Source organism: Bacillus rossius, chromosome 5, assembly GCF_032445375.1.
Source record: "Bacillus rossius redtenbacheri isolate Brsri chromosome 5, Brsri_v3, whole genome shotgun sequence".
In the NCBI taxonomy this organism is placed as follows: Eukaryota; Metazoa; Arthropoda; class Insecta; order Phasmatodea; family Bacillidae; genus Bacillus; species Bacillus rossius.
The window spans coordinates 82,836,553-82,848,551 of NC_086333.1; the positions used below are offsets into that span (position 1 = coordinate 82,836,553).

The window sequence follows — 11,999 nt, forward strand, 5'->3', positions numbered from 1 at the left end:
ACGGGACACTTTTTCGTGCCAGTAGCCGGCGTTAATCGATTTATTAGACGTTGTCACGTCAAAAAAAGGAATTGTTGCAGTGTAAGAAAATAAAGAAGTTTATCATATTTTTTCCTTGGAATACCTTGGCGTGGGCGACTTGTCTCTGTTCCTTCATATCGCAGAGGCGCAGAGATGTTTCCATCGCCACGGAGTAAACAAGTAAACATCCTGCCATTATCTCCGTGCGTCTCGGAGCCGCGACTGTGTCACCTCACACAGCGTCGACTACACCGAGATGAGCACAATCTCACCTCGGTAACGAGTAAATTCATTTGTTCTCGGTTTGCAAACACACCTTTAATACTAAATCCGGGCTAGATATTTAACGTAAAAATTATTTATAATAATGCCAAGCGTGATAAATACTATATACGAAAATTATATTTTTAACTACATTTCTGGACGCGAATCACTCGCCCGCCGCTACAGTTTAATAAAGTTTATTACTTTAACGAATGATTATTTTAACTATAACTTTACACATGTTTGCTGTTTAACTTCTTCCAATCTGTGTTATTCTGTTAAGAATAGGACGATGATACGAAAAGTAGGAAACGAATGGGAGTGTTTCAAGTTGAATGTGCCTCGAGAAAGTCAAATCGATGGTTGTTCCAATCGAATAGAAGAGAGATAGATGCGGCGCAAGCGTACAATTAGCGTAACGGGACGAGTCATCCTTTTTCGTGCGTGCAGCCGGCATTTAATCGATTTATTAGACGTTGTCACGTCATATAAAATCTACCATTCCCACCAACAAAACACTAAATACAGACGTAACAATTCGGGTACGTGTGGCAACACCGCGAACAAGTGACGCTCGCACCTGTCCGACTCGGACGCAGTCGGAGCGGGGCGTGAGACCGGCGCTAGGTGTCGTAGGCCGCGACGCGCCAGCGTCATCAGGGTCGCAGGGGGGAAGGGGGCAGGCGCGGCGATAAGATACGCCCGTTATCACACCTCCCCTGCCCCTCCTCCACCCGCTCCCGGGCGCCGACCGCCAGTGCGACTCCGAGTGCCGTCGCAGCGACGCGTGGCGCGAGCGAGTGTCCTTCCAGAGCACTCCGCAACGGGGCGCGTCTCTTCGGCGGTCGATGACGCCTCCGACACTCGGTAACTGCGTCGACGGCGACGAGGCCTCTGCCCCCTCCTCCTCGCCAACACACCGAGATGAAAGGTAGTGACGACTGAGCGAAGAGGCAAAGACATTTCCTCCCTCCGGTCCCGAGGAACGGTCCTGTCACCGCGATGCGCCGCTCCCCGACAAGAGAGCCCTAGCTGTGGGCAGCTGGAGCAGCTCCGGACACAGCAGGAGGGACGACCCCCCACAGCCGCGATGGCGGGCCGTGACCCGGGGGAGGAGTCCTGGTGAAGACATGAAGCGCGCCGCCGTCGCTCCGAGCTGGGGCGGCTGGGACTGGCGCGTCCTCGTGGGCGCCTTCGTCGTGCAGGTGACTGCCGCGAGGCTGTGGCCGTAGCGGAGCATGCCTGCCACTGCGCGTGCGCGTAGCAGAGCATACCTCCTCCTGCGCGTGCGCGCTTCGACCCCGCCGCGAGCGTAGCAGAGCATACCTTCGCGTGCGCCTGCGCGCTTGGACAACGCCGCGAGTGTAGCAGAGCAAACATCCACCTGCGCGTGCGCACTTCGACCACGCCACGAGCGTAGCAGAGCATACCTTCTCCTGCGCGTGCGCGCTTCGACCAACTCGCCGTGACCGTAGCAGAGCATACATCCACCTGCGCGTGCGCACTTCGACCACGCCGCGAGCGTAGCAGAGCATACCTCCGCGTGCGCATGCGCGCTCACTGCACCGCTGAGGTCTCACATACTTTACTCGCAAAACAAATTCTTAGTCGCCAAGAAATAGCTTGTTATACATTGCTGTAGTTATGTTTTGCGTATATCAAATACGTTTTTGCAAACGGTACTGAATACTTTCCTGTCGTGCTCACGAAAATTGGCAAATAATTTTATAATTTGATTGGGGTTTCTATGCAAACATAAATATTTTTAAGCCATGGAAAAGATAATAAAATATTAAACACTTGAATTTCATTGTGTTTTATAATGCGCAGTTAATACTGGAAAGCTATTCAGGGAACGGTTTACAAATATATTTAACTAATGCAGGTACTTGGATAACAAGACATAAAGGCCCAGGCAAGAATCCGAACTGAGTATTACTGCGAAAGTTTTATTTTTTAGTTTGAAGCTAAACAGTTGCTTTCATGTAATTGTTCAATTGTACAAATATCTGTGATTTTACATGAGTATTTAAGTTCCAGTAAAAAAAATACAGTAGGTACTCGCTAATATACGTCACTGTTGCTTTCAGATCCGTTTAAATGTTGACCTTTTCTTCCCCTGTTGTTACAGGAGAAAAGTTGTAGCAGGGTGGTGTTGATTTGCTTCAACAAACATATTTTAGTTATTTGTGCATGCATTGTAAGAGATTGGCTGTGTTTCGAGCGAGGTAATGTTGTGTTAGATTTGTAGCCTCGTAATAAGTTTCTTTGTTGTACGAATTATAAATGGTTCTTGTACTTCCGTGTTCTTAACTGATAGTTTCATTACTTTACGATAATGTTTGTATTGTGTACTTTACACATGGTGACAGAGGATAAAACAGTGTTAGAATGTTATTTCGGGTTATAAATGAAACATGAAAGTAAAATAGTTTTCAATTTCTCTAAATTAGTTGTAGTATTTGTGTGAATAGATTCATTACGTATCAGTGCTATATGCTTGTCCCTTCTAAAGTTACCTAAATAAAATATCTAATCTCACCCATAAATTTTGAATAGTGACGTCATTGCTTTGTTGGCTATCTATAATATTTAATTACTATTGCGTTTTAATATTCTGTTATTAAAAATGAACGTCAAAACGTTTTTGCTACAATTGGGGCCTAGGCAGATCAATTTCTCGCCCCCCGAAACCAGCAATTCCAAAAAATTTAAACAAAATTCGTTTAAAATGTTTAGAAAACTTATAAGTATAAATGAATTTATCGTTTAATAGCATTGATTGTAAGAAGTACAGACTGAACTTCCTTTTAAATGTTATATTAGTATACTAGGCTATAATGTAATTACGATTTAGTTATTAAACAACACTTGTAATATTCTTAAATGCACATATGTATGGAAATTAACTTTTTTAATTTTATTTTTATACACCTTCATCAACAACAACAACAGGATCCCACCACCATATTGTTACGTCATACTTCCAAACGCAGTTAATCTCTCTTCTCATTGAACAATTTCACTCCATAAGCCAAGAACGGCGTTAAAGTACTTATTCCATGTTGCTTTTGTCTTTATTATTGCTTCAATATTTTTAAATAGCAAACTATCAAAATGTTTTCATTTTGCATAGGTTTGGTTTTATTCCAACGTAATTAGATGTAGGCCTAAGTATTTTATTATTTTTGGGTTTTGAGCTGAATTTGGAACGCTTCATCGAAACAGGAATTTGCTTAGGGAAAAAGTAAACAACTCAGACGACTCGAAGATATTCGGATAATGAGCTAAATTAGTTAAGGACTCCCACAAAAAAAAAAACATTCTAGTCTCATAATAGCGGCTCATAAGTCGGCTTAACTAAAGTTGCTAAATATCTGTGGTTAGGGGCAACGTAATTTACTGAGCTACTTGTACACACGTTACGTGCCTGTTATTTTTACGTACGCTAAGTATAACTATTTTTTTGTAATGCCTACGTAGTGGAATGACTGAGTGGCATGTTATCTCGGTGTCACCAATATAAATGACAAAGAGTGTTACACAGGCCCATTTACAGTGATAAACAGATACAGTATGCCCATAAAAGAAGGTCCCAGTTATAAAATTTAATAGTATCAAATGAAAGTGTTTTAGTGTGTTGGTTCAAGGTCAGAATTAAAGAGCAACTCAAACAGTTATAGATAAGCGCATGCGCGAATAATGCTTTGTTGTTGTCTCGCTTGCAGCGCGAAGGAATGGCTCTTTACCCAATTACTAGGGACAAGATAATATGGTGAATTGCGATGAAGCCGAAATAACACAGAAAAAAACATGCCAATACACCATATAACTAGAGACCTGCAAAATTCGCGGATTCATTCGGTGATAGGCTAGAATTCAAACACATATACCTCTTAGATAATTTTGTTATTGGCTTACTGTTCATCGGGACGAATCTCAACCAGTCATAAACCCTCAACCAAAGAAGGATCGAATCACAGACAAACCAGCTGAGACGACTTACAAGTCAACAGCCAATGAACTTGTGTTATTTGCCGGAGTGTACAGGGGTATGTGCAGTCTATCCTGAAGGCCAAATAAACCGCGAATTTTGCTGGTTTCTACATATAACATCGAAATGAGAGTAAATACACCCTAAAGAACCGAAATAAAATAAAAAAGTATGATTAATAAAAAACCTTAACTTTTAATATATTGAATTCAATGAATGTAAATTATTTAGCATGGTGTTAATACAAAAGAATATGTAGATAATAGGTTGGAAATATTTTGTTATTTTTGATATTGCAACTTATTAGAAACTAATTTTTTAATTACGCCATTACACACATATACTTTCTGATTTATTTGTATTCTTCCCAGAAGTTAGACGTGCGTATTACATATTATTATATTGTAAAAATGCTTTATGTATCATTAAAAATAACACTGGTTTGGTGAAGTATCATTTAACTAGTAAGTGTTGTATTTGTTGAAAATGGCGCTATCTTTATGAATAAACATGTATGATTTGTTGTAAATAGTCTAAATTAAATTTGTATAATATACAATTGAAACTTGAACATTCTTTTATAGACAGCCTGTGCTATTATATTTTTATAACAATGACTTGAATGGATAAAATTTTTTTTCCCGCTCATGTGATAAGTATAATTCTATGACTATCGATTAATTTTCTATAACAACTGTGCAAAAAAATTGGTTGTCTGTAAAGTCGGTTTACGGACAATAGTTTAACGTGACGTCATAACAAAACATTGATGAAATGATTGCATACTTTATGAATAAAATTGAATAATTTTTATTTTAATAATAAAAGAATAAATACTTGAAATTATACTAGTAATCAGATTTTTAAAATGCAAGAATAATTAACCTTTATTGACGAAATTGTTGTTGTAATAAGCAATGAAAATTACATTAACTTTTCACTTCACTTTATAAACAGTCGAGTGGAAGAGAGATAGATGCGGCGCAAGCGTACAATGAGCGTAACGGGACACAGCGTAACGGAACAATGTGCGTAACGGGGCACAGCTTAACGGAACAATGTGCGTAACGGGACACTTTTTCGTGCGTGCAGCCGGCGTTCATCATTTTATTAGACTTTGTCACGTCAAAAATATGTTTTAGAAATTGTCTCATGTCCATAAATGTTTCTGGAAACACTCGTTTTTAGCAGTGTACACTCTTCCAAACCCCACTCGGATATCTCGAGCATTCTTCAAGTCGCGTGGTTGTTTCTGAAGCTCCGCGCGCCGTGTGTGCCCGGGTGGGGGGGGCCTTAATAAGAGGGAGGTCATTACGTCATTCCTAACACTTCGCTGCGTGTTATCGTCAGTTACGTGAGACGATGAGATAGATATTTTGTATCTGGTATCATATCTAACGAGGCTGGGAAAACGTTAATCAGATGATTGGTATCAAGCAACAGTCTCCTAGCGCTGATTCTCCTGGTTAGTCGTCAAACACGTGTTAAGGTTTTTTTTCGGCCTTTACGGATAACTATGAGAAAATATTAAACATTTTTTTTTTTAATTCTATGAAATTTGCTTAACTTAAAAAGGCCATATGTTCAAGGTAAAAACTATATAAAAACTATATATATTTAAGGTGTTGACCAGCCCATAAACTGACACGACCTGAATCACGAAATGTTCATATATTAATATAATACTTTACGCATACTAAGACGATTACTTTAACTATGTTTACTAATTCGTTCAAACTATGAACACAGAAGTGTTATTCACAAATATGTGCTTGCACAAATATAAAATAATCTTGCTTTAATAAAAAAAAATGTTGCTTTGTAATGACCACGAGTTATCTAAAACGTATTTTATGCAATATCCTTGCAGATATGATATTTAATGAAAATATTTCGCACTTTCTGTGGTCCGATCCCATATTGTTTCAGCTTCCTCGCGAGCAGTCGGCTCGACGTCACATGCAGTGCTACCACCATGATAAATAAAGATAATGTAACGTGGCGGACGTTGCCAGGGGTAGGCGGAAATAAGCCGTGTGCCCCAACCACTCGTTGTTACCTTGCTTCATGTAACCCAGACCTGCTCCAATTCAACGAATATCTTTTCACTGAGTAGGTAGAATTCTACAGTTTATTTCTGACAGAATTGTCAATAATTGTCAATACACTGCTGCCCCAGTCACACATGCCACTAGATAAATGGTACCATACACTGACGCCCGAGTCACTCAAGTCGGTAGACGGCGGACCGTGTATACCTAGCTAAGCGGTAGACGGCAGACCAAGTATACCTAGCGAGGCGGTAGACGGCAGACCAAGTATACCTAGCGAGGCGGTAGACGGCAGACCATGTATACCTAGCGAGGCGGTAGACGGCGGACGAGGTATACACAGCGATGTGTGCGTGTACAGACGGCAGACCTGGGTATAGACGGCGAGGGGGTAGACGGCAGACCCGGGTATAGATGGCGAGGGTCGAGTGTGTTGTGCTGTGTCGCAGTTGGTGCTGCCCTGCGTGCTGCCCGCCTATGGCATCGTGGTGGTAGAGCTGGTGGAGGAGCACCTCATGCCACTCTACTCCTGTCTGTGGGCCCCGGCGCTCTACGTCGCCGCCTGGGCCGCCTCAGGTACTCGCCTCTCTGCCTCTCGTTGCTTGTGCTGTTTCCAACTTTTGGTAACTTCAAGTGGCACGTTTCTGAATTATGACAATTATAAGTTGCATTCATGTTGTAATAACAGTTGTAAGTTATGCGCGGACCCCCACAGTCCCGGGAGTGAAGGGGCTGCGGAGGTTTACCACACTGACAGTGCACTGGCGGCGACCCTAGAGTCTGACACTGGCGCCGCGTGGTGGTTGTTCCAGGAACCACCCGTCCGCCAGCTTCACGAGGCACCACCTTAAACGATGGTCAAAACCTACTTACATAACCAAATTAATGCTTCTTAATGCTTCTTTAAAGGGAGCAATATTTTCAGGATCCATAAGGAATTTTATGAATGATACAATTGAACCTAGAAACTTTATATACTTTTATTACCCAGTATTCTGAATTCACTGTGAATCCAGCCTATATTTGCAAGACTGTTTCAAGTTTCCGCCAATTATTCGCAAAAACTGACTAGCTATAAGTCCATACCAGGAAATATTAAAATTAAATTTTTTGACAGATACGGCCGGAAGATTCCCTCAGTTGGCAATGTACTCGGTGCTCATAAATGAATACAGTTTTTTTGAAAGCCCTCAAGTGACTCGAATTAAAAAAATTATCTTTATTGCTCCACACGAGAAGGCTACAAGCTGTACTTCAAAAATCATACTCAAATAGATAACACTTAAACCCCCCTGTTTGGACTTGTAAATATTGTGTGTTAATTTAGTGTATAGTGTTAGAAACGTTTGAATTTCGAACATCCCGCACTGCTTGCCAGCAGCGCCAAGTTTTTTCAAGTTGGCTGCCTGCCAAGGTGGGTAGCCCTGCAGCTTCCGGCGACGAAGCAACAGTTGTTGTTCAACCATCATGGCGGTCAGTTGTGCTATCGTGTACGCTTGTTGACAATCGAGTTGTTTGCAAGTGCATCACCATTAATTGTGTCGTTTTATCTGGATTTTACAACTCGTACGTCTCTAGACAAAACACCCACTCCCCCCGTTCCTTGAAAACCGATACATGCCTTGTGCCCCACCCTCTGCTTGGTCTCTTGGTCTGCGAGGAAGAGCAGAGTGGGCTGACGCCCCGTGGCTGGTGGCAGAGCCGCTGTGCAGGTCGCTGGTGGGGCGAGACTCCAGGGCCGGGCGCTACGTGGCGCTGCTGGGAGTGGCTCTCACCTCTGGGGGCCTCATCTCCTCCAGCTTCGTGCACCACTCGCTCTACTCGCTGCTGGGCTTCGGCGTGCTGGGAGGTGCGTCTCCTGTCTCCTCCGTCTGGTCTGCCGGCACCCGCCCGGATCCACGCCACGGGGAAGTCTGATCTCACACAATCTCTTCGACATGCGCCATTACAATTCTGTACTCATTATCTTTGAAAGATTTGTGCAATGGGAGTGCATGACCTGATATGAGCTTTTGGACATACGCCATTGCTAGAGACCTGCAAAATTCGCGGATTCAATGACCTCCAGGATAGACTCTACTACACTCTACACACTCGGGCAAATGCCACCTGTTCATTGGCTGCAGACTTGTGAGTCGTCTCGACCGAGTGTCTGTGATTCGACACTTCTATGAGTGAGGGTCTCTAATTGGCCCTCATTACTCCAGCATTAACAGTGAACCAATTGCAGAAGCAGCACTAAGGTATAATTTTTTGAATTGTAGCATATCACGAAATGAATCCGCGAATTTTGCAGGTCTCTAGCCATTGCTAAGCCATTGTTAAACAAATAACCCTGAAAGCCAGCCAAAATCTACTGAGTGATAGAATTGCCGCATATCCACTGTCAAAATTCACATTTGAACAATGAAATTTCGGCACTACAGCTTGAAATTCAGTCCATCCTTATTACTAAAGATTTCAATTGCATTTATCAGTCCATCACGAATCTTGTCCAAAAGAAGTCTCTACAATGCAAAGAGAAGCAAAAAGATAAATTAGCCAAACTGACGAGTATTTTTAGCTTAGCAATGGTGTATGTCCAAAAGCTTACATCAAGTCAATTTTGTACTCTTTGTCATAGAAAAAGGGGTTGTCTGTAAAGTCGGTTATACGGACGATAATTTTACGTGATAACGTCATAAGAAAAACATTGATGAAAAATTTGCATACTTTTTTAATTTTCAAATATTATTTACAGTTTTTTTGCGAATTTAATTTGAATAATTTGATTAAATATAATCACGAACAATTAGTTTAAAAATCCTGCCTTAACCTGTTTGATATTATGGAAGATTTTCTCGCACGGTTGTCGGCAGGTTCTTGCACGCTCGGCTCAGGCGGAACGTGACAATGAGTTATGCTTTTTCGTGCGTGCAGCCGGCGTTCATAGATTTATAAGACGTTATCACGTCAAAAGAAATCATAAATGCACAATAATAAATTAAAAATGAAAAAAAAAAACCATAAACCCACATAAAACAAGCCTAAATCAGCTGATGTCAAACAGACAAACCGAACGATGAACCTAAACAGATATTATGGTCAACAAAATGACGACAGCACGGACTAACAGAGTAGGTTTCCTATGAACAGTTTCGACGATTTTGCGCCTGATGACGGAAACAAAAGGCCGGTTAACGAAATGTTGAAACTGTTTTGTCATAGGGAACCTTCTGTGTTGGTCGGTGTTGTCGTCGTTTTGTTGTCGATAGTATGTGTTTATTTTCATCGTTGTGCGCTGTGCTCGTATATTTGCTGCGTTGTCCAGGTTTATGTTGTCTGCCTGCATTTACTGTTGTTGTAGAAACTGTCTCGTCGTTCATAGTTCACTGCGTTCATCTGTGCTGTTGTTATCTTTTTCATGAACTAGATTTCTTCCATATAATTCTTGTGCTGTATGATTTTTTTTTCAGTTTGAATGTGTTCGTCTGTGATGTCGTGTTGTCCATAATACCAGTTCAGGTTCATCGTTGTGTCTATCTGTTTGACATCAATTAATTTCGGCTTGTGTTCTGTGGGTTAATGTGTTTTCTTTTATTTTGCACTTATCCCATGACAAACAGTGCAAAACTGGAATGGTGTTATGTCCAAGAAATTGTCTTAAATCATGACCCAAGAATATCGAAACCAATAAAAAACCAACAACTGAACTGCCTAATCACATTCACGTCGTCAAAGTTTAATCTTTCACATCTCTAAGACAGCAGCCAATGAACTAATGATTAAGGTTGAAGAAAGCACAGTGAAAGACATTGAACCAGCTAGATTACTGGATCTCTAACAATAGAATATATATCGCATGCGAGCTGGGCAGAAATTAAATTTTGGCCCTCACATTCTTAATGACGTATGGCTGTCGATAGAACTTCCAGAACCACGTGTGACTTTAGTGCAAAAATAGAAGATATTTTAGATTTATGAAATTTTATATAATTTTGTTCTAGTCATATTTCCAATTGTGATTCATTTTTCGTGAGACTCACACGAAAGTGTGAACTTTAAAATAATATAATATCGAGTAACATTTTAAAAACAGAAGTTGCAATTAAGTACTTTGAGTATCATTTATGTTAGCAAACATTTCGACGTCTATTTCTGCGATCACAAGTAAAATCTGGGTACTTGCGAGGAAAGTGCAAATAAATCCATGGATAATCAGCATAACTCAATATACGAGCATACAAAAGGTTCATAATCCATTAAAAATTTGGAGGCCTGTCACTTTCAAAGCCTGTTCAGATCAGTGAAATGTAAAATACTGTTTTATCTTGCTATCTTCCTCATATGTGTAATCAGCTGGGTAAATCCCGCCTCACTGACTGTGAGATCAGAAGTTGTAATCTTCAAGTGCTGTTAGAAAAGCCCTATGTTAGAATAACCCGAAATAATATGTTAATCCCAATATGGACAATTCACTGAATTATATTTCGAAACAAATATTCATTATTTTCCGTATAATTTCACTCACTGTTAAGAGAATATGAAATTGCCATACCAACACACAAAATGGTTCCTATGCCAAGTAGCAACTGCACCACATTTCAAACCACTAACACATGCAGCGACCCTAATAACATTTCCTTTTTTGGGAAATTGATTAACTTTTGGAATTTCAGGATATTTAATGTCAAAATTTAACTCTTGCATGTGATATATGTTAATAGTTCAAGGTTTGCAACATGCACACATATTTTAAAAAGCTAAAAACTTATGAGCATTTGTTCTGTTTGTAAAATTCGCAACAGAATTGGATGAAACAACATGTTTGGGTGCCCTTTCTAAATAGCGCTAATGGCACGAGTTCCACTGCCATGTGCCCCAGACATGAGTGATGTGTGCACAGGAACAAGGGCATGCCTGGTGCACGATGGCCTAGACGCCATGCTGCAGACACGTTCCCAGAGACACCGCGAGCAGTTGACAAGGCGCTCAACTCGGAGCGTGGTGCCCTCATCAAATAGCGCTAGTGGCACATGTCCCACTGCCATGTGAGTGATGTGTGCGCAGGCACAGGGGCGTGCCTGGTGCGCGCGCGCCTGGACGCGGTGCTGCAGAGGCGGCTGCCAGAGACGCCTCGGGCCGTCGACATGGCGCTGAACGTGGGCTCGGCGCTGGGACAGTTCCTGTCGCCGCTCTACACGCACTTCCTGCTGCAGCACTACGGCCTGCAGGGCACTCCGCTCATGCTGGCGGGCGTCATCTTGCAGGCCGCCGTGGGCTCCCTGCTTCTGGACTGTGGGCCGGCACGCCCCGTGCCGCCGGCCCACCGGCCGAGGACCACCGCCTTCATGTGAGCCCACCGCTGTGTGCCGGGGAGCGTCGTTCTGATCAACCCTGTCATATTCGGGGGACAAAAAAAACAACATGTTAGGGTTTCTTGAGCACCGTGAAACAAACAAACACAAATATGTATGTATTTTGTACTGCACTGCTTACACAAGAACTAATACGTAAACAAGTTGCAGCACACAAAGGATCGCATAAACACAGGAACAGCGAAACAAAGGATCAGTTTGGAAAGAATAAAATTATCAAATAAATCTGCAGAATCCTGGCGCTATTCTGATGAACCCAGCTTCGAATAACCTGTCATATTCGGGGGACAAATAAAACACCATATGAGGGTT

At 41.9% G+C, this 11,999-nt stretch overlaps 1 protein-coding gene across 6 annotated transcripts in view; it reads left to right on the forward strand.

The window, feature by feature from the left end:
• The window catches only part of LOC134532130 (uncharacterized), a 33,898-nt gene that overhangs the window by 15,830 nt on the left and 6,069 nt on the right, over positions 1-11,999 (forward strand). For 3 of the 6 annotated variants that reach the window (XM_063368465.1, XM_063368469.1, XM_063368470.1), the window contains exons 1-4: positions 1,014-1,490; positions 6,780-6,906; positions 8,030-8,179; positions 11,380-11,662. In XM_063368465.1, the coding sequence (XP_063224535.1) occupies positions 1,416-1,490; positions 6,780-6,906; positions 8,030-8,179; positions 11,380-11,662 (635 nt within the window). In that variant the 5' untranslated portion in view covers positions 1,014-1,415. Of the gene's footprint in view, positions 1-1,013; positions 1,491-6,779; positions 6,907-8,029; positions 8,242-11,379; positions 11,663-11,999 lie in introns of those variants that run through there. The other 3 variants (XM_063368468.1, XM_063368467.1, XM_063368466.1) reach the window with 2 other exon arrangements.